This window comes from Poromitra crassiceps, assembly GCF_964638095.1.
Source record: "Poromitra crassiceps genome assembly, chromosome: 16".
In the NCBI taxonomy this organism is placed as follows: domain Eukaryota; kingdom Metazoa; phylum Chordata; class Actinopteri; order Beryciformes; family Melamphaidae; genus Poromitra; species Poromitra crassiceps.
This window is the reverse complement of record NC_139645.1, coordinates 11706748-11733727: the sequence shown is the minus strand read 5'-3', so window position 1 is coordinate 11733727 and position 26980 is coordinate 11706748. Positions and strand designations below refer to the sequence as shown.

At 42.7% G+C, this 26980-nt stretch overlaps 1 protein-coding gene across 1 annotated transcript; it reads left to right on the top strand.

Moving 5' to 3' along the window:
- Nucleotides 1-2345: 2345 nt before the first annotated feature.
- LOC310791266 (E3 ubiquitin-protein ligase TRIM39-like) lies at nt 2346-26005 on the top strand (the record flags this gene model as incomplete). Its single annotated transcript, XM_083652951.1, has 3 exons — nt 2346-2446; nt 18258-18875; nt 24974-26005. The coding sequence occupies exons 2-3, from the start codon at nt 18267-18269 to the stop codon at nt 26003-26005; spliced, it is 1641 nt and encodes a 546-aa protein (XP_083509077.1). The 5' UTR covers nt 2346-2446; nt 18258-18266.
- Nucleotides 26006-26980: the final 975 nt, after the last annotated feature.

Sequence of the window (26980 nt, the reverse complement as noted above, 5' to 3'; positions counted from 1 at the left end):
TTATGGAGGAAATTACTGTTCAAAACTATTGTTTAGGTCTTACTGATGCCAAAAATGAATGGTTAAAGTGACTGTTCTATCGAATTTCACAAAAAGCCGTTTATCTCTGAATATTTTTTCTGACGCTGAAACCATGCTGTATTCAACTGCTAATGCTTACATAACTACTAACTCTACAAACTAACTCTTTTAGACAGAGAAAGCACACATTCTATTAGTTATTTTGAGATATTGTGTGTTCACAAAATCCTAACAGAAACGAATCCTCGGCTCTTGAAAGATGAGCCAAAATCCTAAAAAAAAAACCTTGGCAGAAGCTAACTACAGTATTGAAAAATGGCTGGCAGTGAATGTGTTAAATGATTTCTTTGGTAACACTTTATAATTACGTTCAGTAGTAAGTTAATGATGAACTAATAATTTACAAAACATTACTATGCATTAGTAGATGATTAATACATCCTATATAAACATATCACAAATGTGTTGTAAGTCGTCTATAAACTTTTAGTAAATCATGAAATTATCATAAATAAATCATTAGTAAATGATTAACAAGTGATTAGTCAATATATTATGGATCACTTGTAAGTCGTTCAAAGTTTTTATATTCCAACAGTATCTTTGTTAATCATGAACAAGCAAATCATTAGTAAACGATGTATAAGTAATTAGTCGTTGGTTATGAATCACTTGTAAGTCATTCAGTTTTTATATTTCAACTATCTGTTCTGTCTATCAGTATCTATTTAATCACTATACACATTTGTTAATCATGAACAAATGATGAACAAATGATGATCTGTATATAATTTGTTGATGTATCATTAATTACTTGTAAGGTAGCCTGTTAAAAGCCTCAAGAGAATTATGATCAGTGTTACAGTGTTACTGTATACTGCATGATTGGCATCTAGAAATAAGGTGGATAGATGATATACACTATTGTAGTTGGGATACTGCAAGTTTCAGTTTGGAGTGAGATTTGGGGGGGGGGGGGGGGGGGGATTGACTGTTGCTTGGCAATTCAGTACAGGATCCCGGATCAGCTCTAATTTAACAAGTGGCCAGGTTAGCCTATCTACATCACCTGGACATACATAGGTTTCTAACCGGATAACTGATGGCGAGAGGCGGCTGTCTCCCTCTGTGAGATCTCTAACCAATAATCGCCAAGTGTTGAATCATTCTGGGTGATTTCTTCAGCTGAATCAGCATCTGGGCACGCTTCCTGTTTTTACCAACTTTTGCTGAGGCTCTTGCCTTCAGTTCTCCCTGTGGTTGCTATAGACCAGGGATACTCAACTTGCTTTGCCCGGGGGCCACTTTCGTGAAATGATAGAAGGCCAGGGGCCAGTTAATAAACAAACAATATGCATTTTTCTGTAGCGGATTGTAGGTTTTTGAGTTGTCCGCCGGAGTTTAGTCTGACAATGTTGTGCACACCAGATAGTTAGGTTAAGTACATACATAAGTGCCTGGGTAGCGAGCAGCAGACTTCAGTATTTGACAAATTAGCAGCTAAATCATAAATTATTGAAAGATATTCCATATTCCAGACTGAAATGCTATAACAGAAGTCGAGTATTGGCCAGAATGACATGAACATTTGGACACTTATTCAGCGAGTATCTTGCATGTTGCGTTCAGGTGCACTATGGGCTGCAAGTGGAGTATCACTGCTATAGGGGAAGTCTCACTTCTGAAATTATAGTCGAAAGTCATAGAGAATGTCTGTTGTGATCATAGTTTCACTTTGATCTCTCTAGCTATACAGTTGTGGAACTCTGGACAAATTCATGTCAGAAATATTCAGATTTTGGTTTGAGAGACAAAATCTCATCAAAGGGGCCGCGAGGTGGACTAAATTAGGGGTCCTTGATATGAAAAAGGTTGAGAATCACTGGCATAGGGGACCTAAATCTCTCTCTCTCTCTCTCTCTCTCTCTCTCTCTCTCTCTCTCTCCCTCTCTCTCTCTCTCCCTCTCTCTCTCTCTCTAAATAATGACATATAGGCCTACATTAAGTAGCCTATAAATAAACAAACCTAAACATGTGTCCTTTTGTGGTAATTCAATAGACGACGGAATTTTATTTTGATTTGAGGCAAGTGATCATTCAAAACCAGATAGATCATCATCCTACAATGTGTTGCATGTAAAACCTGCCGATGGATTAAGTTGGTCATTTATATCTGTGCTTCTGTGCTGATATAAGTGTATAGTGTGTTTTTTGTGTGTGTATGTGCAACTGCAGGAAGAGGCGGAGCAACACGGCAGAGACAGGAGTGTTTGAAGGTGACATTACTGAAGTCAACCTGAAAGTAGGCTAACTCAGAGCGACAGCACTGCTGCAGTCGACAAGTCTCTGTCTTTCTCTGGAAAGAATAATAAACTGAAGATCATCAGGCCTTCCTCAACAATACAGCAGTCTTAGACCTACACAGGTGAGTACAGCAGATCATATTTACTGTTTAAACAGAGAGCAGTTACACATAATTGAGTTGTATTCAGACAGGAAATTTCCCTGTTTGCATTTTGCACTGTTAGGAGACATTCACACCACAAGCGTTTTTGGAGCTGCCAGCGTCTTCCTGCAATTTATTCTCTATGTAAGGACGTGCTAAACGTGCTCCTCTTTTAATGAACGCACTTGGCGTTTAGCGCTGGTGGCGTCTTTTGTTTTTGGACGAGCGCTGTGCGCGTTTTTAAGCTGAAAAAAGTTGAACATTGGGAAAAGCGCGCTGCTTGTCTTTTCCACTCCTACCTTTTCTCCTCCCGAGGGATCCTCAACCTCCACTGCTGCCAGAATTGGCAATAATCTGGCTTTCATGTTGACAGTGAACAACATCAAACAGACAAAACTAGCTGGCTACCGTCCTTGTGGTCATTGTGTTCTGATCTGTACTGCACGCGACTGCAGGGGGAAACAAAATGGAGCACACAAAAAAACAGCTCCGTGCGCTGTGTTTTGTGCACAATGGAAGCACTCCCAACATGATTTTCATAGCGTTCTGACGGAAAAAAGCGCTTTGGGTTTGAATGCCGCCTTACTTGTCAAAATGACGTTTTCAGTGAATCAATAACTTTTATGTTTTCTGAAAATAAATATGGGTAACACTTTACTTGGATATTCTGCCTACAGATAGTCTACAGATTAGTAAGGTTTCAACAGCTTATTAGTTGACATTCAACAATTCATCAATTCAGCTTCGTTTGTAGATGTTTAACAGATGATTTATAGAGTATATGTGACAATTCATGAACAAATCTACATATTTTCATAAATTAGTTGAACTTGAACTATGCACTCAACCTACAGATGTTTCACGAATATTCAACAAACAAGTTGTAAACTATTTAATTAATATTTGTTGAACCTTCTAATTATCAGCGATTCTCAGAATTAATTAGTTGAACATGAGCTATGCACTCAACCTATGCTTTACAAATGTTCAACCACTTATATACGAATACTCAACGAGTTAACCATTTCATTAATATTTGTCGAACAATTATTATTGTCAAATTTAACTGAAAAACTAAAAAACTGTATCCTTATTTTCAGCTAACTCCTTTTCAGTTTACTTTATTAAAGAGAAAGTCTTTCCCATATCTATCAGGCTTTTTAGAAGAGGTCACGGTCAGCTGGCTTCAATACCAATATCATCAATCTGAATCATGTTGTGAAATTCAAAGCCAATTGTTATGGTACAATAGAAATATTTTAATTAAGGATACACCTATGTTTATTGAATCAATGTTTGAAAAAGGAATATTATTTTTGAATGATCTTTTGAATAGTGGGGGTGAAATCGTGTTTTATGATGAGTTCATAGTATATGGCAACGCTTGTGACTCCTTTACGTGTAGTCGCAGACTGTAGTTCAATCATGGAAGACCAAATAAGGCATTAATAGAGCACCCCATGCTGTCATACCCCTCAGCCCAAATGACGTCACTAAATGACGTCACCATCTCCGACGTCACCTTCTCCATGACGTCCCAAATGACATCAGTTATGACATCATAAATGACATCATAAATGACATCAGTTATGACATCATAAATGCCCTTCTCCCAAATGACATCAGCTATGACATCATAAATGACATCAGTTATGACATCATAAATGCCCTTCTCCTGGTACTATATAAAGCCCCCATCACCACAGCTTAAATCACACTTGTGCAGTCATCACTCACCTTGTGTCAGCATCACGCATTCATCCAGCATCTCCAGAGCAAAAAGCTTCATTCAGTCCAGCACCATGTCCGAGTCCGAAAACGAGCAGCAAAGTTTCAGCTCCACCGTGGACGCTTTCCTCCAGAGCACATTCAACGCCCCGGCCAGCCTCGGGCAAATCCCCAATCCCCAGGCTCCATCTCCGGGCGTCACAGGCGTCTCATGGGACGCTCCCCTCACCAGGGGCCGCGGCCGCAAAAGAAGATCCAACGTCAAGGAGGTCCTCGTCTCGCCTGGATCTCAGTCCGCACAGCACTCCGGAGGCCGCGGCCGCGGCAAAAGAGCCCAGAAGTCCACCTCCCCCGGATCTCAGTCCGCACAGCACTCCGGAGGCCGTGGCCGCAGCAAAAGAGCCCAGAAGTCCACCTCCAAGAAAGGCCCAGCGAAGCGCAACACGACCGGCGGCTCCTCGGCGGACGCGCCAAGGCTCCAGCCCCTCCAGGCCTCCAAGATCCCCTGATCGCAACGATGTCTTCACTGGTCGGGTCGCTCATCGACATCGATGCCCGGCCGAGGACGCTCACGAGCCCCACGCTCCCCACGGCAGCAGCCCAAACAGCCCTGCCCCAGGTTTCAGGTCGTATCCCCCCTTTTCAGCCGGCATCTCTTCCGGCGGCCGCACTCATTGCAGGCCGGGTGCCAATCCCCGAGCAACTCTGCCCTGTTGCATACGGCCGCTTCCCTCTCCCGCGTCCGGTCGGGTATTATCAAACATGCATTTAGTCCCTGGTTTCAGTCAACGTTGCGGCATTGCTGCTGCACTCATTTCAGGCCGGGTGCCAATCCCTTAGCATACGGCATACGGCATACGGCCGCTTCCCTCTCCCGTGTCCATTCGGGTTTTAACAACATGCCTCTAGTCCCAGTTTCCAGTCAACCTTTTCTTTTTCACAGCATGGTTCCTCTCTTACGCATCCAATCCATCGATCCAATCCCAGTCATTTAGATAAAGTATAACCCTTGTAAACTTTTCCGGCCATGCTGAGTAGCGCGCTAGCTACCTGGCTAGCCACCGGCCTTCCATGCTATACTGCGCATGCGCGTGGCGGTCTAGCGTTGCCAAAGATGCGCATTGCAAATGCAAGATGCGACACTATCGTCTCCCGTCGCATGCTTCAGGCAAAATGGCGATAATCATCAGTTCTGCTGTTGCCGTCCTTCAAAATATAAGAAAATGTATAGCTCAGCGCTAGAGCGGACTGGCTTGAATGTGGGAAAGCGGGGTTCGAATCCCGTGTGCGCGCTGATATTTTAATTTAAGATCCTGGTGAAATATGGTCTAAATCTGAAAGTTCAATAAACGTCTGCAAATAGTGGGGGGAAAAAAAAAAAAAAAAAAAAAAAAAAACTTTCACTTTCAAATTTAAACGTCTTTTCAACCGAAAAATGCTCGCGGGTGGTTCTGGCTTCAGCATATGCTTGAATTAAGTTCTAGAGGTGAATGGTTGCAGAAAAGAGGCACCATGAGTTCCCTACTTTCTCTCAGTAGGGAATCGATCTTCCTCTACGAGATTTACTCTGGTATTGCAAATGCATACGAAGCTTCAGTCTCGATCATAAACAAAAGGTGCTCCTCCCAGTCCACCACGGCTTTAATGTGCAGTGCAGCATCACCCGGCTTTCCGTTATGCATAACTCGTCAGGTCAGCAGAGCTCATTCCCCGGTCACGGCGCAGTAGATTCAGCAGAGCACATCCCCGGTCACAGCACAGTGGCTACAGCAGAGCATATCCCGGCAGCGTTGCCAGACGTACGATAATTATCGTACCTGTACGATAATTTTGACCTCTGTACGATGTACGATCAATAATCCCCAAATCCCCCAAACGTACGAAAATCTCATCATTTCGTGACACTTAGACGAATCCTACGTCTATCACTCTATCTGTTTATACAATCATCTCTTCAAACAAACATATTTGCAGCTAATACGTGCAGGGTGTTTTGTTGTTGTTGCAACGCAGGCTGAGACCACAGTGTTGAAAAATCATGCCAAGTCCAAAAAGTAGCCGGTGATCAGCGCAGCCCCCCGACATAGGCGCGCCGAAGGCACGCGCGCTGGGGAGGGGGCGTACGATAATTTCACTCCAAAAACGATAATTTTGACCCTCTGGTACGATAATTCAACATTTGCCATCTGGCAACACTGTATCCCGGTCACAGCAGTGGCTCAGCAGAGCATATCCCTGGGCACAGCTCAGTGGCTTCAGCAGAGCTCCTCCCCGGTCACAGCACAGTGGCTTCAGCAAAGCATATCCCTGGTCACAGCACAGTGGTTTCAGCAGAGCTCCTCCCTGGTCACAGCACAGTGGCTTCAGCAAAGCATATCCCCGGTCACAGCACAGTGGCTTCAGCAGAGCTCCTCCCTGGTCACAGCACAGTGGCTCCAGCAAAGCATATAGCCGGGCACAGCACAGTGGCTTCAGCAAAAGTATACCCCCTGGGCACACCTCTTAGAAAATTGGAACGGAATCTCATTTTTCTACGACGAAATCGTCTCGTCTGCCGACGACTTAAAACTTTCTACAGATGCAGCACATTCACTGCTCCCCCTCCCGCTGGACGTCAAAACTAATCAAAAAGGTCATGGCACGAAAACCGCGTGTCTCCACAGCCAGTCTCTGCCTCAACTGAACTAAGTCCACCGTAAAACAGCTCAGCCGAGGGTGCGGGTGCAACTCTCCCGAAGTGACAGTACACGACTGTCAAAACAAATGAAAAAGGCCCATAATAGACATACTGTAGACACGCAACTTAAAGTCAAATCCAAGGGGAAAACGTACTTATTAACAATGGTCAGCCCACCTTTAATATTCCAAATGTCAAAATGCACAAATCAGAACGTGCATCTATTAGGAATAGAACGGATAGATAGGAAAACTATGAGAAAAATATCAAGCCTATCTTTGCCTCATACAATTTGGGATAAAGTAAGTGCACAACTAAAGAATATAACATTATGTCTACTCATTTTTAGACATTTTCATGCCATAATAATATAATGCTAAAGGTTAAATATTGCATCTTTAAGCCATTGCTGGCTATGCTCATGCAGGTTGTTGCGACCTTGGTCATTACTGACCTTAAAAAATGCAGGTCATCGCTGACCTTTTTCTTTTGGGGGGGGTGGTCCCCTCCCGGGGGGGTCCTCCCTTCAACAACTGGGCTGCTGTCCTCATCAGCCATGCGTCCTACATCCATCCAGAGCAAGCTGCTATATCATCAGCCCAAAGATGCCTCCTTCCATGATTGGTAGGAAGTATTAATGCATTTCATTGGTGGCGGTCTTCTCTCCCAATACCCGTTTGGTGCCCATGCCCGGGCAATTTGCATATAACCCCATAAGTGTCCTTGCCATTGCTTAACCTCAGTCAGCCCACGTCCCGACAATTTGCACAACCCATCATCCCTGCATTCTGCTTAAACATCAGTCAGCCCATGTCCTGACAAGTCAGCCCCCGTCCTGACAATTTGCTCAACCCATTATCTCTGCATTCTGCTTAAACCTGTCAGCCCACGTCCCGAGAAGTCAGTCCACATCCTGACAACTTGCTCAACCCATTATCCCTGCATCCTGCTTAAACTTCAGTCAGCCCACGTCCTGACAAGTCAGCCAATGTCCCGACAATCTGCATAACCCATCATTCCGGCATTTGCATAAACCTCAATCAGCCCTTGGCCCCCTTTTCCTCATCTCTCCCCATCATCACATGACAGGATCCTGGTTCATCCTTCACTTCAAGACCACACTCCAGAAATGCAACATCCCTGCAGAGAACTATTCCAGTCACTCCTTCAGGATCGGAGCAGCCACATCAGCAGCCATGCAGGGGGCGTCCTCCGCCTCCCTTCAACAACTGGGGCGCTGGTCCTCATCCGCCTATGCATCTTTCATTCGACCAGAGCAAGACACCATATTATCAGCCCAAAGATCCCTCCTTCCATGACTAAAGAGGCAACAAGCACTTCGTTGGTGGTGATCAAACTCTCCTTTTCCTCATCAATGCGCCCATGCCCGGGCTATCCACATCCACGCCCTTGCAACCCCGCTTTGCCTTAAAAAACCCCGGTCAGCCCCTCATCTCCCGACATGCCTAAATTCTCCCCCCGTCAGCCCACGACCTGACTAAAGCATACCCCAGGCGAGCTCCATGACCCCCGTTTTCACTCTCCCAGTTCCTGAAATAACTTTAAATTCCTTTGGGGGATGTCCTATCTCATACAGCACTTACGCCCCTCTCTCATAAGCAAGAGGAGCGTCACATCATGGAGTCATACGCCATACTCAAACTGTCTATTCTGATTCAATAAAGTTTGTTAAAATTATATTACGAGTCTCTCATGATTGAAGTGTAGTCGCAGACTGTAGTTCAATCATGGAAGACCAAATAAGGCATTAATAGAGCACCCCATGCTGTCATACCCCTCAGCCCAAATGACGTCACTAAATGACGTCACCATCTCCGACGTCACCTTCTCCATGACGTCCCAAATGACATCAGTTATGACATCATAAATGACATCATAAATGACATCAGTTATGACATCATAAATGCCCTTCTCCCAAATGACATCAGCTATGACATCATAAATGACATCAGTTATGACATCATAAATGCCCTTCTCCTGGTACTATATAAAGCCCCCATCACCACAGCTTAAATCACACTTGTGCAGTCATCACTCACCTTGTGTCAGCATCACGCATTCATCCAGCATCTCCAGAGCAAAAAGCTTCATCCCACCACCTCCCCAGATCACCACCAATGTCATGACTCCTGTTGGAAACAAATCCCCTTAGGGGGGATGTCCTATCTCATACAGCACTGACGCCCCTCTCTCATAAGCAAGAGGAGCGTCACATCATGGAGTCATACGCCATACTCAAACTGTCTATTCTGATTCAATAAAGTTTGTTAAAATTATATTACGAGTCTCTCATGATTGAAATATAATCAACTCTTTGCAGCTATACCCCAGACCTGGAAAAGGAAGCTACTATTAAATACAAAACAAATGGTATGCTGCCCTGACATAAAGGATTTGTATCCTTTATGTCAGGATGTATATATTTATGTTATAAATAAGAAATAAATAAATAAGAAAATGTATCAGTTTCATATGTATCTTAAATATGTGCAGCACCGGTAGCCATTCAGTCAAAATGGGAGGATATGTTGGACATGCTGTGCATCCCATGGGACAAAGCTTTTTCTTGCATTTACACAACTACCTTTGATGTATCCATTAGAATTTTACAATTAAAACTAATCTATAGGTACTTGCCTACTAAAAAGATGCTTAAAAAATTGACCATACAACAGTGTGATTTGTGTAGATTTTGTGAGGAGGAAGAGGAGAGTCATTTATAATTTATTTTGGTATTGTCCGGAAGTTGCATTATTTTGGATTAAAATTGAAGAATGGATCTCTGTTTACAGCACACATTTTTATAGTTATCCTCTAACCATAATGTTTGGGGATTTAAGGGATGATGAAGAAGGAAAATACCTGAATAATATTGGAACTATATATGATGGGGAAAGCATACAGTATTTAAAGCTACGAAAAGACACCAATTAGATATTGAACGTTTTAAAACATTTCTAAAATTTCAGTGGATTCTTGAAAGGGATATTAATAGAAATAAAAAACAGAATTTAATTTATGAACGTAGGTGGGAAACTTTGAGTCGGGTGAGGGTTGGAGTTAGGTGGACATAGGCTGAGGAAATGTTTTTTGTATTTCTTTGTTTTGTTTTGTTTTTGGATTCAAACTTTTGTTTACATCAATTTATCCTTTTTTGCTGTATAAGCAATAACTTTTTCTTGGTATGTATGTTTTTGTCTTTTTCCCTTTCCTGTGTCGGAGCAGTTTGTTTTGGTCATATGTTGTTGGAAAGACAAAATTATATATGTGAATGTATATATATATATATATATGTATATATATATATATATATGTCGAACATTCTAATGATCAACTAATGTTCAAGATTATATATACCAATCTTCCACAAAGTTTCAACAGCTTATTAGTGGGGGGATTCAAATGTTTCACTGTGTCTGTGTCACGGTTCAGCCGTGTGGCACCGCTGAACCTCATCAGCTGTTCCGCTTCACTGGTACCACCACTGGTAGTCACTCTCTTGGCTGCTCCAGACAGTTTACCTGAGTTTTCACTCTCTTGGCTGCTCCATACAGTTTACCTGAGTTTTCACTCTCTTTTCCTGCTCCGGACAGTTTACCTGAGTTTTCACTCTCTTGGCTGCTCCAGACAGTTTACCTGAGTTTTCACTCTCTTGGCTGCTCCAGACAGTTTACCTGAGTTTTCACTCTCTTGGCTGCTCCATACAGTTTACCTGAGTTTTCACTCTCTTTTCCTGCTCCAGACAGTTTACCTGAGTTTTCACTCTCTTGGCTGCTCCAGACAGTTTACCTGAGTTTTCACTCTCTTGGCTGCTCCAGACAGTTTACCTGAGTTTTCACTCTCTTGGCTGCTCCAGACAGTTTACCTGAGTTTTCCCAGTGTTTCTTGTGTCTGTAGGCTTCCTGTTTCTTCTGTGTTGAAGATTCTTCTCCTCTCTGCTGCGCCGCTTCTCTGTCAGCTCATCTGCCTGCTCGGCCTGGGTCACAAACTCCCCGTGGCTTCCAGCTTCCATTATCATTCACATCCCCTTGACCACCATCGCTTTGCAAATAAACCTTTTCATCTCCACTCACCTCATGTCTGTGTCTTCCTTTGGGTCCAAGCTAGCGGTAAAAGTCTGTAGCCTATAGATGTTGTCTGTAGATGTTTAACAGATTATCTATAGAGAAATAAGAGTCCATGAACATATTCTCTGGTAGAGTAGATCAGTTGAACTTGAACCACTCACAAACCACGGGGTGTGGCTGATGGACATGATCTCTGTTATACAGATGGAGAGACTCAGGTCCCTGAGAGCCAACTCGCTTAAAAGGTTCTTGACTATTTGGGATCCTTTTTTGGGCTACTTTGATGAGCTTAAGAATGATTAGTGTCTGAGGCTCTCCTGTCTGGTTTCTCGTGGACCCCTTGCATGGGACCCCATGCACAATATCGATTACAGATAAAAGCACCTTATGCGGCTGGTAGCAACATGTAATGTTGAACGTTGATGATGTATGTTTTGTTTTATTTTATTTTATTTCCTGTGTCTGAGCCTGTTTATTTGTCTTGTTAGTGTATTATTATTGTTCTATAAAGATTAAAAACAAAATATTGGAGAAAAAGAAAGAAAAAAAACTCAACAAACCACGTGTGGAGTACTGCCTTGTCCATGTAGTGCATTCATAAAGCCGTTGCTTTTACCACAGAATTTCAACTACATAATGTAAACGTGAAGTTGACCATCACTTGCATAACCACTAAACAACTGTAGATTTTCATCCAGACTCCCCAAGTAAAGTGAAAACTAGCTGATAGTCTACAAATTCACTTACACATAAGTAGATATGGAAGTTGATTATTGCATAACCACTAAACATATGTAGATTTTCATCTGGACTACCCAAGTAAAGTGAAAACTAGTATACAGGCAATATCCATTCCATACTATTCATGACAAATTTGACTGTACAGATGAAGTAGAAGTACAAAGTTGTATTCTTTTTTCTCCACACACACAATTTATAAGGCACATTAGGCAAACTGCCAAACAAGATGGACTGATGGTTTTAATGGATTAAAAAGAATTGTATGAGGCCAGCAACACCTGCCTTAGGCTATTAACACTTACCTGGTTAAACAGCGAGGGGACACATCCTAACGATTAGCCTAGTCCCAGGGCATCACTATACTTTTTAGTTTTGGACAAACCGGGTCGTCCAGCAGAACTCCCACAATGGCCGAAAGCCACGCCACAGCACAGTGCAACAATCAAGTAAGCCGGCGGCGTGGTAGGGCGAAGGGGTGGGATTGGTGGACCTGAAGCATTACTGATTTCCAACTTTGTTGTCGGTAGAGAGCTGGTTTGAGCCCAGACGTGTCCAGATTTTAACCCCGTTTTAACAGTTTTTAACACCAACAACCTGGCTATAGGCAAGTAAAACAACTTGGTTGGGTTTAGGCAACCATAACCCTTTCGTTGCCTAAACCCAACCAAGTTGTTTTGCTTGCCTAGCCTTAACCAAGTTGTTTTGGTTGCAGTTTGACAGTCAGCTCTCATTGAGATCAAAGATTCCTGTGTGCCGACTGTGCGTGCAAAACGGAATGTTTGCAGGCATTATGTTCAAGACAGGCAGTTTGTGGTTTCCTGTTTGAAAACCTGCTATAGTTACCTGCTCTCATCATGCAACTTGTTTCACCAGAGAGGATTAAGGAGAAGGCAGAGAAATACTTCATCATCACTTCATCAATCAATCAATCAAGCAATCAATCAATCAATCAATCAATCAATCAATCAATCAATCAATCAATCAATCAACCAATCTTCACCCACAGGGCCCTTGAAAAAGTCATAACCCCGGGGCCCATGGCTACTTTAATCCGGCCTTGGCTGCGGCACGGCTTTCAGCCATTGTGGGAGTTCTGGACTACCAGCCCTGGTTTAATGCATGGGCTTACAGGGGTAAGCCCCGAGGCTCGGAGGCACGAAAAAATCGGGGGTGAGGGGGGAGGGGAGTGTGCACGCGCACTCACATGCGTGCATTACGTGTGAGAAAGATAGATATCTGTCTACAGTGAGCCTGTGCTGCAGTCCAATCAATGTGGAGAATCAAAATGAGCTAAATGTATTTTCCCAGATCTGATGGTTGTAGTTGATTCCCACTTACACTGGTTTTCTGTAGCAAGATTTGTCTTTAAGCTTTTCGGGTGTTTATTATCTGCCCTAGATTTCCTTTAGATTAGACCTTTTCTACACAGATGTAATAATAATGATCCAAAATTATGTGAAATTGCATGTTTGATTGCCTATAATTGAAAAAAATTCAATCTTAATGGGGGAGGACCCAAATACAGTACGTGAAGGGAAAATGCACTATGGCATTATTATATGCAAATTAAGCGTGGGTGATGTTTGTGCTGGTTGGACGGGGCACTTGTTGAGTTGTGATGGTGTCGGGTGGGGGGGGGGGGGTGTTGGTGTGGAGGGAAAATGTCTTTCGGCTTGAGGAGAAATTGGTCTGAGGGCAGAGAAGGGTGGCTGGAGCCTTTCTGCAATATCCCTTTAAATATGATGCATTCAATATGTATCATCAATGCATAGGTCCTTGTGATACAAATGAAGATCATAAGCGTGTCCAAGTTTTCTCAGCTGTGGTTTATTCTAAGGCCATGTTCACATTACAGGCAAATCGGATTTGCTGATAAAGTCATTATTCATCATTATCTTGATTGGTTTCCCAAATCTGATTTGGGAGTGTGTCCGCACTGCCACAAATCTGATTCTGAAGTCGGCTCTGTGTGTCCAGACCTAAGCAGCCTATCTGCATGGGTTGCTATGGTTACGACGTGGGCGTCAGTAAATACGTACGTTGGTGACGTGGTTTTCCTGCGCAGAGTTGCGAGTGACTTTCAAATCAGATTTGGTGGATCTGCGTGTCCGCACTGAAGTCACATCAGTCGAAAGCAGATTGGAAACTACCTCCTATGTGGTTTGGGACAAGTGACACAAATCAGACTTGGAGCATCCAGACTCATAAAACCAATCTGGATAAAGTCATTAATAGGTCACTAAAGTTCACAAATCTGATTTGGCCTCCTAGTCTGAACATGGCCTATGTTGCATGAAAGTTACAGTTACAGAAAGTTACAACCTCCCCATTCAGTGATGTTGACTATATAGCTTTGTCAGAGCCAAAACAACCAGCCCCATCATTCAGTTTCCCAACCTCCTCCTCCAAGGTCACCTTAACCCCACGACCAGTTTGAGAACATCACCTGTCTCACTCTCGCCCATAATTAGCCAATATCCAAAAATCATACTTCAATATCTGGAACAACATCCTCTCATGAGGTTAAAGCACCCAGGCCTGTGTTTTGGCCCTCATTATCCCATGTTTAACATCCGGCGCTTCCGAGAAACGGCCACCAGTGTGTTCAAAAGTTCAAATCCCTCTACAGGGGGGACGGGTCGCAAAAGTCATAAGGGAGCTGTGATAGAAATGTTGTGATGCCTTATCAGGAAATCAGTCACTCGTTGGAAATGAATACAGGAGGATATATTGAATAAAACAGTTCATCTGTACAGACGAGTTGCAACATCCACTGTGAAAATGAAAGCAAAGCCCAGAGCGAAGGTGCTCAGTCGTTTATGAAGTGAACAGCCTCGCCCCCTCCTTCTGACTTCCTCTCAAGCTGGTCACGTGACCCGTTTATCTCAGGCAGCATGGTTCAAAGGATGCAGTTTTTGACAGTCAGCTCTCATTGAGATCAAAGCTTCCTGTCTTAGCTGACTGTGCGTGCAAAAGGGGATGTTTGCAGCCGTTATGTTCAAGACAGGCAGTTTGTGGTTTAGACAAGGTTTCCTGTTTGAAAACATGCTACAGCTTTTTTTTTTTTTTTTTTACAATTGATTTAGTCTTTGCATTTACAACTGTAAGGCAATCATCACAAATGTATACAACGTCGACAAGCATGAACAGACACATGACAGCACAATCACACATGACAAACAGGGGGAAACTAAAAAATAAAATAAAAAAATAAAATTTAAAATAAATAATAAAAACATACAGTATGGCTAGAGACTTGTTAAAGATAAATAGAGGTCTTTGGCAAAATTGGATTTCAATAATTTCAGGGACTTTATGTAGAGTTGGGTTAGGTAGTTGGGTAGTAGCACATAAAAATGGGTGGAGTTTTTATAAATGTTGCCTTATGAATAAAGTATTTAGCTCAGATTAGTAACACATTGATCATTAGGTCAAATTTTTTGTCTTCTAATATTACACCAAAAACAATACTATTATAATCAAGAACAGGCATTACTGTGGTTTTTCCATTTAACCAATCGATGAATTGTTTCCAGAACAGTTGGGTGTGACTCAGAACATGAAACAAAAAGATGCTCAGTTGTTTCAATATCACCTTTACAGAAAACACACACATTATTTGCTCTCAAAGCCAAATCTCATCCTTAAAACATTTCTGGAAGGGTAGAAGTCATTCATTATTTTGTAGTGAATTTATTTTGTTTTGGGTGGAACTGGATATTTGAAGAAATTTGTTCTCAATTTACATACTGCTGGTTTGTCAAAAAAAACAAAAAAAAACTGCTACAGCTGCCTGCTCTCATGCACATTGTTTCACCAGAGAGGATTAAGGAGAAGGCAGAGAAATACTCCATCATCACATCATCAATCAATCGATCAATCAATCAATCAACCAATCAATAAATCAATAAATCAATAAATCAATAAATCAATAAATCAATAAATCAATAAATCAATAAATCAATCAACCAACCAATCAATCAATCAATCTTCACCCACAGGGCCCTTGAAAAAGTCGTAGCGCCGGGGCCCATGGCTACTTTAATCCAGCCTTGTGGACGACCCGGTACGGCCAAAACTAAAAAATCTAGTGATGCCCTGGGACTTGGCTAATTGTTAGGATGTGTCCCTTCACTGTTGAAGCCGGTGTGTGAAATTAAGACCTAAGGCAGGTGTTGCTGGCCTCATACCATTTTGTTTTTACTAAAACCATCAGTCCATCTTTTTTGGCAGTGATGACAACTGTCACAATTCTCTTTGCCTAATCTGCCTTAGAAGTTATGTGTGTGGAGAAATACAAATTTTGTACAACTTTGTACTTCTGCTTCATCTGTACAGTTAACGTTTTCATGAATAGTATGGATATAAATAGCTTGTAGACTGTCAACTAGTTTTCACTTTACTTGGGTAGTCCAGATGAAAATCTACAGATGTTTAGTGGTTATGAAATAATCCATATCTACTTATTCACCTTATAGAAGAGACCGTCTGGCTTGAGAGACTAACAGGAAGTGTAAATACAATCGGACGTTCCGATTGTATTTACACTTCCTGTGACACATAATGTGAGTCAAACTAGGTTTGACCAGGTGAGTCAGACTAGTTTGAGCAGGTAAAACATCTGGCGTTTTCAACAGGAAGTCGTGATACAATGGGTCAAGTGGGCGGGGCTGCATAAGGTGAATATGGAGGTGAATTTGTAGATCAACTCGTTTTCACTTTACTTGGTTAGTCCAGATGAACATCTACAGATGGTTAGTGGTTGTGCAAGTGATGGTCAACTTCACGTTTACATTATGTCGTTGAAATTCTGTGATAAAAGCAACAGGTTTATGAAACTACATGGACAAGGCAGTACTCCACTTGTGGTTTGTTGAGTGATTAGTTCAAGTTCAACTAATTTATTCAGAGAATATGTTCATGGACTGTTATTGCTCTATAGCTACTCTGTTAAACATCTACAGACTTTTACGGCTAGCTTGGACCCAAAGGAAGACACAGACATGAGGTGAGTGGAGATGAAAAGGTTTATTTGCAAAACGATGGTCAAGGGGATGTGAATGATAAGATGGATGGAAGCTGGAAGCCACGGGGAGTTTGTGATCCAGGCCGAGCAGACAGACGGGCTGACAGACAAGTCAGTGGTGCAGCAGAGAGGAGAATAATCTTCAACACAGAAGTAACAGGAAGTCTACAGACACAACACTGGGAAAACTCAGGTAAACTGTCTGGAGCAGCCAAGAGAGTGAAAACTCAGGTCAACTGTCTGGAGCAGCCAAGAGAGTGAAAACTCAGGTCAACTGTCTGGAGCAGCCAAGAGAGTGAAAACTCAGGTCAACTGTCTGGAGCAGCCAAGAGAGTGAAAACTCAGGTCAACTGTCTGGAGCAGCCAAGAGAGTGAAAACTCAGGTAAACTGTCTGGAGCAGCCAAGAGAGTGAAAACTCAGGTAAACTGTCTGGAGCAGCCAAGAGAGTGAAAACTCAGGTCAACTGTCTGGAGCAGCCAAGAGAGTGAAAACTCAGGTAAACTGTCTGGAAGCAGCCACGAGAGTGAAAACTCAGGTAAACTGTATGGAGCAGCCAAGAGAGTGAAAACTCAGGTAAACTGTATGGAGCAGCCAAGAGAGTGAAAACTCAGGTAAACTGTCTGGAGCAGCCAAGAGAGTGAAAACTCAGGTAAACTGTATGGAGCAGCCAAGAGAGTGAAAACTCACGTAAACTGTCTGGAGCAGCCACGAGAGTGAAAACTCAGGTAAACTGTATGGAGCAGCCAAGAGAGTGAAAACTCAGGTAAACTGTCTGGAGCAGCCAAGAGAGTGAAAACTCAGGTAAACTGTCTGGAGCAGCCACGAGAGTGAAAACTCAGGTAAACTGTCTGGAGCAACCAAGATAGTGAAAACTCAGGTCAACTGTCTGGAGCAACCAAGATAGTGAAAACTCAGGTAAACTGTCTGGAGCAGCTACGAGAGTGAAAACTCAGGTAAACTGTCTGGAGCAGCCAAGAGAGTGACTACAGTACCATTGGTGGTACCAGTGAAGTGGAACAGCTGATGAGGTTCAGCGGTGCCACACGGCTGAACCGTGACACAGACACAGTGAAACAGTTTGTTGAAACAGTGAAACAGTTGAAACTTTGTGGAAGATTGGTATATATAATCTTGAACATTTAGTTGATCATTAGAATGTTCGACAAATATTAATAAAATGTTAACTAATTCTTGAATATTCAGGTTGTTGAACATTTGTAAAGCATAGGTTGAGTGCATAGCTCATCTTCAACTCATTAATTCTGAGAATCACTGTTCATGAATTGTCACATATACTCTATAGATCATCTGTTAAACATCTACAGACAAAGCTGAATTGATGAATTGTTGAATGTCAACTAATAAGCTGTTGAAATGTTACTAATACTCTGTAGACTATCTGTAGGCGGACTATCCAAGTAAAGTGTTACCATGACGGTAGATAATATTACGATAAGTAACTTTGATGTTTTCTCAAAAGAAATATGTGTTACAGTATTGTTATTTAACACTTTCACTTTTGGTCTCAGTGTCTAGATATGTCAGCTGCCAGCAATCTTCAATCTGAAGATCAGTTTCTGTGCTCCATCTGTCTGGATGTGTTCACTGATCCAGTCTCCACACCATGTGGACACAACTTCTGCAAGAACTGCATCACACAGTATTGGGATGTTAGTGTCCAGTGCCAGTGTCCCATGTGTAAAAAGCTTTTTCACAGAAGACCTGAGCTGCATGTCAATACTTTCATATCTGAGATGGCTGCTCAGTTCAGAAAGTCAACTCAGATGAAAGCCATCAGCAACCCACAGTTGAGACCATCAATGGGTCGAGAAGTCCCCTGTGACGTCTGCACTGGGACCAAACTGAAGGCCCTGAAGTCCTGCCTGGTGTGTCAGGCCTCCTACTGTGAGACTCACCTGGAGCCTCATCAGAACAACACCAGCCTGAAAAAACACACACTGATGGATCCTGTGGAGAACCTGGAAGACAGGATGTGTAAAGAGCATGATAAACCACTGGAGCTGTTCTGCAAGACGGACCAGATGTGTGTGTGTCTGCACTGCACTGCTGTAGGCCACAAGTCACATGACATTGTTCCTCTGAAAGAAGAATATAAAGGAAAGAAGGCTGAGCTGGGGAAGACAGAGGCTGGAATTCAGCAGAAGATCCAGGAGAGACGACTGAAGATTCAGGAGATCAAACACTCAGTAGAGCTCAGCAAGGAAGATGCAGAGAGAGAGATAGCAGACGGTGTGCGGGTCTTCACCGCTCTGAGGAGGTCTGTGGAGAGAGGCCAGGCTGAGCTCATTGAGACGATTGAGGAGAAGCAGAAAACAACAGAGAAACAGGCTGAAAGCTTCATCGAAGAGCTGGAACAGGAAATCTCTGAGCTGATGAAGAGAAGCGCTGAGGTGGAGCAGATCTCACGCACTGAAGACCACCTCCGCCTCCTCCAAACCTTCCCATCCCTGAACACTCCTCCACACACCAAGGACTGGACAGAGGTCAGTGTCCATCGCTCATCATATGAGGGGACTGTGGGGAGAGCTGTGGCTCAGCTGGAGGAGACTCTCAGGAAACAGATGGAGAAGCTGCTTGAGGCTGAGCTGAAGAGGGTCCAGCAGTATGAAGTGGATGTGACTCTGGATCCTGATACAGCACACGCCACGCTCATCCTGTCTGATGATGGGAAACAAGTACATCATGGTGATGTAAAGAAGAATCTCCCAGACAACCCAGAGAGATTTTCTTATTGTGTCATGATCTTAGGAAAGCAGAGCTTCTCTTCAGGGAAGTTTTACTATGAGGTTCAGGTTAAAGGGAAGACTCAGTGGGATGTAGGAGTGGTCAGAGGGTCGATCAACAGGAAAGGAGGCATCACACTGAGTCCTGAGAATGGCTTCTGGATCATATGGTTGAGGAATGGAAATGAGTACAAAGCTCTTGCTGGCCCTGGTGTCCTCCTCTCTCTGAAGACGAAGCCTCAGAAGGTGGGGGTGTTTGTGGATTATGAGGAGGGTCTGGTCTCCTTTTATGATGTAGATGCTGCAGCTCTTATCTACTCCTTTACTGGCTGCAGCTTCACTGAGAAGCTCTACCCATTCTTCAGTCCCTCTCTTAAGTATGGTAAAAACTCCGCCCCTCTGATCATCTCTCCTGTCAATCACACAGATTAGACTAATCATCAAATGTACACATGCTTTGACTTGCAAGTGCAAACAAACACTTTGACTTGTCTTAGATACATTTGTTCTTTCAACAGAGCTCTTCACTGAGAGGAGAAGACAAACTCTCTGTCTGTGGAAAAAAACAGTAACTACTAATGTATCTTGTCTCCTTACCTTTCTTCTCCTTGGCAAAATGATTTAGTTTTATAATGAGAGAGAAAAAACAGTACAGCTAAACAAATGTTAAACTGCAGATTCTGGTTAACATGGTAAATTCTGTACTTTGTTTATATCCTGTTTTTTCTTTTATGTGTGATATATACTTGTTGCAGCAAACAGGAGGAATCATAAAATGTCATTGAATCTAATCAGTATTGCAGGAGTGTGAAAATTACAATTTTCTTGTTTCATGGCAACATGTCCAGGATATGAACTACAAGGTGATTACTCTCATAGCAGTGTATATATATACTGAGCATTTTAATAATACACAATTACTAAAGAGCATTTGATTGAAAAAGAGACGATTCTGCAATTGACTGTACTGCAGATCCATTTTCCGTTTGTGTTCCACATTTCTCTGCATTACTGTATGTTTGGTTTTCTGCTATACACATTGTAGCGCCATCTAGTGGGTCAGGTGCATTTTGCATCATTACCTGTGAGTTCACTGGCTTTCTGCTCAGGTGTTTGCAATCATCTCATGCTAAATAGGGGAAACCTTGTGGCCGTACCCTGAAGAAGGCTGTTTGTGCCGCTACGCGTGGGTCATGTCCCAGCTCTTTTAACATGCACTAGCTATGTTTTTAAACCTTTCAAAAATGATATAGCCATCTACAATAAATAAAGCCTTTTTACTTTCTGCCAGAAGAGTTCCTTTGGACCTTTCTTTTTTGAACCTACTGTACTGTATGTTTACTGAAATAAATACAACCCAATAGAAAGAGCTTGTATGGTTACATGACTGTTAAGTCAAGTCAAGTCAAGTTTATTTGTATAGCCCTAATTCACAAGCATGTCTCAGAGGGCTTCACAGAAAATATGTCTAGCTAATTCTAGCTGACACAACAATAGCAATTACAGTAGTAACACATTGAACAATCATAATGATAGAGAAATATAGAAAATGTAGAAATATAGAATATAATGTTATCTGTTATCTTCTGCATAGGCTACTTAATTAATAATAATCAGGAACTTAACTGGGAGACAATGCAACATGTGGTCCCATTTAAGAGCTTACAGGCCAAAAAGGTCATTCTGCTAATTTTTTATTCAACTTTTTACATTTTATTATCTTATCTAACTCAGTATAGTCTTCAGTCCTCAGCAGCTATGGGAGTGTAGGGGGTGATGGAGGCTACAGCTCTGGTGAAAAGCTGTTCTTCAGTCTGTTTGTTCGGGCTTTGATGGCTCTATATCTCCTCCACGATGCTGAGGGGACAGAGGATCCAACAGAGAGATAGCAGACAGTGTGCAGGTCTTCACTGCTCTGGTTAATTGGTTATGCATATATATGCACGTGTGTGTGTGTGTGTGTGTGTGTGTGTGTGTGTGTGTGTGTGTGTGTGTGTGTGTGTGTGTGTGTGTCAAGTCAAGTCAAGTCAAGTCAAGTTTATTTGTATAGCACATTTCATACACAGAGGCAATTCAAAGTGCTTCACATAAAATGGTTGACAGGAAAAGAAAAGAAAAGAAGAGAGTGTGTGTGTGTGTGTGTGTGTGTGTGTGTGTGTGTGTGTGTGTGTGTGTGTGTGTGTGTGTGTGTGTGTGTGTGTGTGTGTGTGTGTGTGTGTGTGTGTGTGTGTAGTACATTACTGAGGAAGTCCATGTAAAAACCACACGTTTTATAGCTGCTTTACAAATCTCTTTTTTTCTTCTTCTTTTTCAGTTAAGTTGAAGCATTTCACAGTTTTGAGTTGTGTGCGATTCGTTTTGGGGGAAATATAAATCCATGAACAGCTGCAGAGGAGTGACAACAAAACTGATAGGACGATTCTCTTTTCCCTTCCTCCATCCAGGAAGGTCAATGTCCAAAAGTGACTGAGGCAACAAAACACTTACTGCAATCAGATGAACAACTGCAGTCAGAGGCGAAGCAACACTGGACTGGAGAGACAGGAGTGTTTCAACGTCACATTCCTGAAGTGAAAGTAAAAAGTAACTCAGAGAGACAGACAGACAGACAGCATTGCTGCAGTCAGGAAGTCTCTCTTTTGAGAAAGAAATAAATAATAAAGCTAAGGTCATCAGGCCTTTCTCAACAATACAGCAGTGGACTCTGGATGAACGCAGGAGAATCAACAGCAGATCATATTGACTGTTTCAACACTTCAACAGAGAGCACGCAGTGACACATTATTGAGCTGTATCCAGATGGGCCGGTAACGCGTCGCGGGAGCCGTGGCTCCAATCACCGCTTAAAGGAGAATTCCGTTTTCTTTTTACACCCCAGACCTGATTTCCAGCTTATGATGTTTAAGTCACCCTGACAACTTTGCTTTGATTAGCATCAGCAGAAACGATAATCAGCTTCAACTGCGACCTCAAAACGAGGAAAACAGGGCATGCAAAATGCCTGTATTTATGTCTTGTAAATAGCTTATTTTACTCTATTACTCTATTTACCTTGTGGACCATTCCCTCTCCTTCTCCCTAGTATTCAGTCAGAATACTAGGGTTTCAGTCAGAGGCTCCGTCAGAGGCTCCGTCAGCTTCCCTGCAGCAAGGACCGTTACAGGAGGTCTTTCGTACCCACCGCAATAACAATTTACAATAACTCCTGGACACGCAGAGAGAGGAGGGCCCTCCTCTCCCTACCGCCCTCCTGAACATTGAATCCAATGCACTGTGCACATGCCCACATTGCACACTCACTATGTATAGTATGTATAGTCATATCAATCATTATATAAATAACAAATGTACAGCTTTAGTTTAGCTTCTTGTCTTGCCTCTGAACCTGGGCGGTCGCAAATCCTCCCTCTCCTGCTCCTGCACCTTTTTCCCTCTGCCTGCAACACCACGCTAGCCGGAGCAAACTTGCATTTGTCTATACGAAATGACAAACATGGATTTATTGGATTTAAGCTGGTCTCAACGCAAATCAACTAAACTTTGAGGAAAGCGAGGTCCGGGGAGCCCCCACCCTCTGCCCAGACGGATTTTCGCCGCGGGGTACGGGAAGACAGCAGCGATTGACCCAAGGCTGTGACGTCATGAAAATTGAGATGGGCGGTCAGTGAATTTGAACTGTGAAAAATGGATTATACCTGGATTATATCACGGAAATTTCCACTGATCTGCATAAGGAATGAACTTATGTTGGGATTCCAGAGACTTAAGACCTGTTCTGTTTGGTCTGTGTGACCTGATAGGAATTCAGGCAACCAAAACATTTTCATCCTAATCTGGACTCGGAGCTGCCAAGGACGCAGCCGAAATTCCTCTCCTGATATCTACGAATGCAACTGCGCTCATCCACCCTCCACCCTCCCCCTGACACCTGTTGGACTCGAGGCCGTCACCATAGCGACCAGCTATGTTTCGCTCACCATCCGGGAAGACGACTCCCCCTATCAGGCTCACTAGCACACACAAGGACAATTGGACATTCACAGACTCTCAAACACACACGCACACACACACACACACAGCCCCCCCCCCCATGCCGCCTTGTTCCAGCCTGGCTCTTGCAATCTTTCCTCCACGCTTCATCCTCACCCCCCCCTCCTTCCCTCGTTCTCATCTGAAGATGGAGGCTGCTATGAGCGATAGCATAGCCCCCAGTCCTGTGTGAGCGAGCTTCCCCCCCCCCTCCCACTGCTAAACCCCCGTTCCGCAAACCCACTCCTTCCCCCCCCCCTAGTATTTCTTGTTTCTCTGTGTATGTTAAGTCCTTACATATAACAACAAATGTTTATGTATTGTATAATAGTCAAGTGTGCCATTATTCCTATTCAAATCTAGTAATAATGTTAAAAATAGTCTTAATTTGAGTATAGAAGGTGATATCCATTTGTGTGTTGTTTTTTTTTGTCCCTCTGTTGTTTCTAGAGGACCGCAATGGAAATAAGCCAATGGCTTTATTGTGTTTTTATCCTCGGTGATTGTCTGTGTTTTCCCTGTATTGTTGACATTCACCCAATAAATCAATCAATCAATCAAAAAAAAAAAAATAGAAATAATAGAAATAGAAATAATAGTATTATTCAATACTATTTAGGAGTATTTAGTTGATTTGATTTAATTTACCTACAGTTTCTGGGAAACGTAAGATGTAAAGGCGGTGGAAGTAAAGTGGTATATATTGTATATTGTATATTTTCGCGTATTGGTTTGTTTCTTTTCTTATTGCAATATTTTAATACTGCTGTTTCTGCACCTTACCTTAGTTGTGTAACTTTTTTTTATTTGTGTAACTTTTTTTATTGTTTAATTGTTTAATGTCATTGATGCTCTTGTCATTGATGCTCTTGTTGCTGTCATTGATGCTACTGCTGCTGTAACGCCAGAATTTCCCCTCGGGGATGAATAAAGTACTCTATCTATCTATCTATCTACTCGCCCGAGCTCCGCCACCATGTCTTACCCAAAATGAACCGAATCCTACTGGTGACATCATCACTGATGACATCACAATTGCTTGAGTGACATCACTGCTGACATCATCATCGAGTGCTCGAGTGACATCACCAATTCTATCAATAAGTGATATCATCAGTGATGTCATAACTCCTTCCCTGCAGAGGTTGTAAAAGGGGCGCCTAGCTTCACGCTTTTACTTTTGGTTTCAGTGTCTAGATATGTCTGCTGCCGAATATCTTCTATCTGAAGAGCAGTTTCTGTGCTCGATCTGTCTTCATGTGTTCACTGATCCAGTCTCCACACCATGTGGACACAACTTCTGCAACACCTGTATCAAACAGCACTGGGATATCAATGCCCCATGCCAGTGTCCCATGTGTAATGAGAGGTTTGACAGAAGACCTAAGCTGTGGGTCAATACTTTCATCAAATCAATATCGGAGAGGGCTGCTCAGTTCAGAAAGTCAGTGAGTAGTAGGCCTAAGACAGAGGCTGAAATTCAACAGATGATCCAAGAGAGACAACTGAAGATTCAGGAGATCAAACACTCCATAGAGGTCAGCAAGGAAGATGCAGACAGAGAGATAGCAGACGGTGTGCAGGTCTTCACTGCTCTGAGGCAGTCTGTGGAGAGAGGCCAGGCTGAGCTCATTGAGACGATTGAGGAGAAGCAGAAAACAACAGAGAAACAGGCTGAAAGCTTCATCGAAGAGCTGGAACAGGAAATCTCTGAGCTGGTGAAGAGAAGTGCTGAGGTGGAGCAGCTCTCACACACTGAAGACCACCTCCACCTCCTCCAAAGCTTCCCATCCCTGAACACTCCTCCACACACCAAGGACTGGACAGAGGTCAGTGTCCATCGCTCATCATATGAGGGGACTATGAGGAGAGCTGTGGCTCAGCTGGAGGAGACTCTCAGGAAACAGATAGAGAAGCTGCTTGATGTTGAGCTGAAGAGGGTCCAGCAGTATGCAGTGGATGTGACTCTGGATCCTGATACAGCAAACGCCTGGCTCATCCTGTCTGATGATGGGAAACAAGTAACACGTGGTGATGGAACAAAGAATCTCCCAGACAACCCAGAGAGATTTTCTCCTTGTCCCTGTGTCTTAGCAGAGCAGAGCTTCTCTTCAGGGAAGTTTTACTATGAGGTTCAGGTTAAAGGGAAGACTGACTGGCATGTAGGAGTGGTCAGAGGGTCGATCAACAGGAAGGGAAGCATCACACTGAGCCCAAAGAAAGGCTACTGGACCATATGGTTGAGAAATGGAAATGAGTACGCAGCTCTTGCTGGCCCTGCTGTCCTCCTCTCTCTGAAGATGAAGCCTCAGAAGGTGGGGGTGTTTGTGGATTATGAGGAGGGTCTGGTCTCCTTTTATGACGTAGATGCTGCAGCTCATATCTACTCCTTTACTGGCTGCAGCTTCACTGAGAAGCTCTACCCATACTTCAGTCCCTGTAATAATGAAGGTGGTAAAAACTCCGCCCCTCTGATCATCTCTCCTGTCAATCACACAGATTAGACTAATCATCAAATGTACACATGCTTTGACTTGCAAGTGCAAACAAACTTTGACTTATCTTAGATACATTTGTTCTTTCAACAGAGCTCTCCACTGAGAGGAGAAGACAAACTCTCTGTCTGTGGAAAAAAACAGTAACTACTAAATGTATCTTGTCTCCTTATACCTTTCTTCTCCTTGGCAAAATGATTTAGTTTCATCATGAGAGAAAAAACAGTAGGTACAGCTAAAGAAATGTTAAACTTCAGATTCTGGTTAATATGGTAAATTCTGTACTTTATTTATATCCGGTTTTTCTGTTATGTATGATATATACTTGTTGCAGCAAACACGGTGAATCATAAAATGTCAATGAATCTAATCACTATTGCAGGAGTGTGAAAATTACACATTTTCCTGTTTCATTGTAACATGTCCAGGATATGAACTACAAGGTGATTACTCTCATAGCAGTGTATACTGTATATATACTGAGCATTTTAATAATACACAATTACTAAAGAGCATTTGATTGAAAAAGAGAGAATTCTGCAATGTACATGTTTACTGAAATAAAAAAAACCAAATAAAAAGAGTTTGTATGGTTACATGACTGTTATCTTCCTGCATAGGCTACTTAATTAATAATAATTAGGAACTTAACTGGGAGACAATGCAACATGTGACAAGGGGTCCCAGACTTGCTTCATTTTAAGAGCTTACAAGCCAAAAAGGTCATTCTGCTCATTTATGCTTCAACTTACATTGTATTCCTCTTTTCTGTTGTTTGTTTGTCTTCATTCTGTCAGTGTTTTGCATTAAGAGAGAAGCATCCTTGACTTTCACAGCCTCGAGTCTGTTTTCCCCACATGTTCTGCTGAGGTTGATGCTGTTCAGCAGCTTCCAGCAGGATCCGAGTACGCTCCAAAGTCCAGTTCAGTTCTGCTTAGGGCCCCCAGATGTACTACAAGCTGTGGGTTACAATCCTGTTTGATT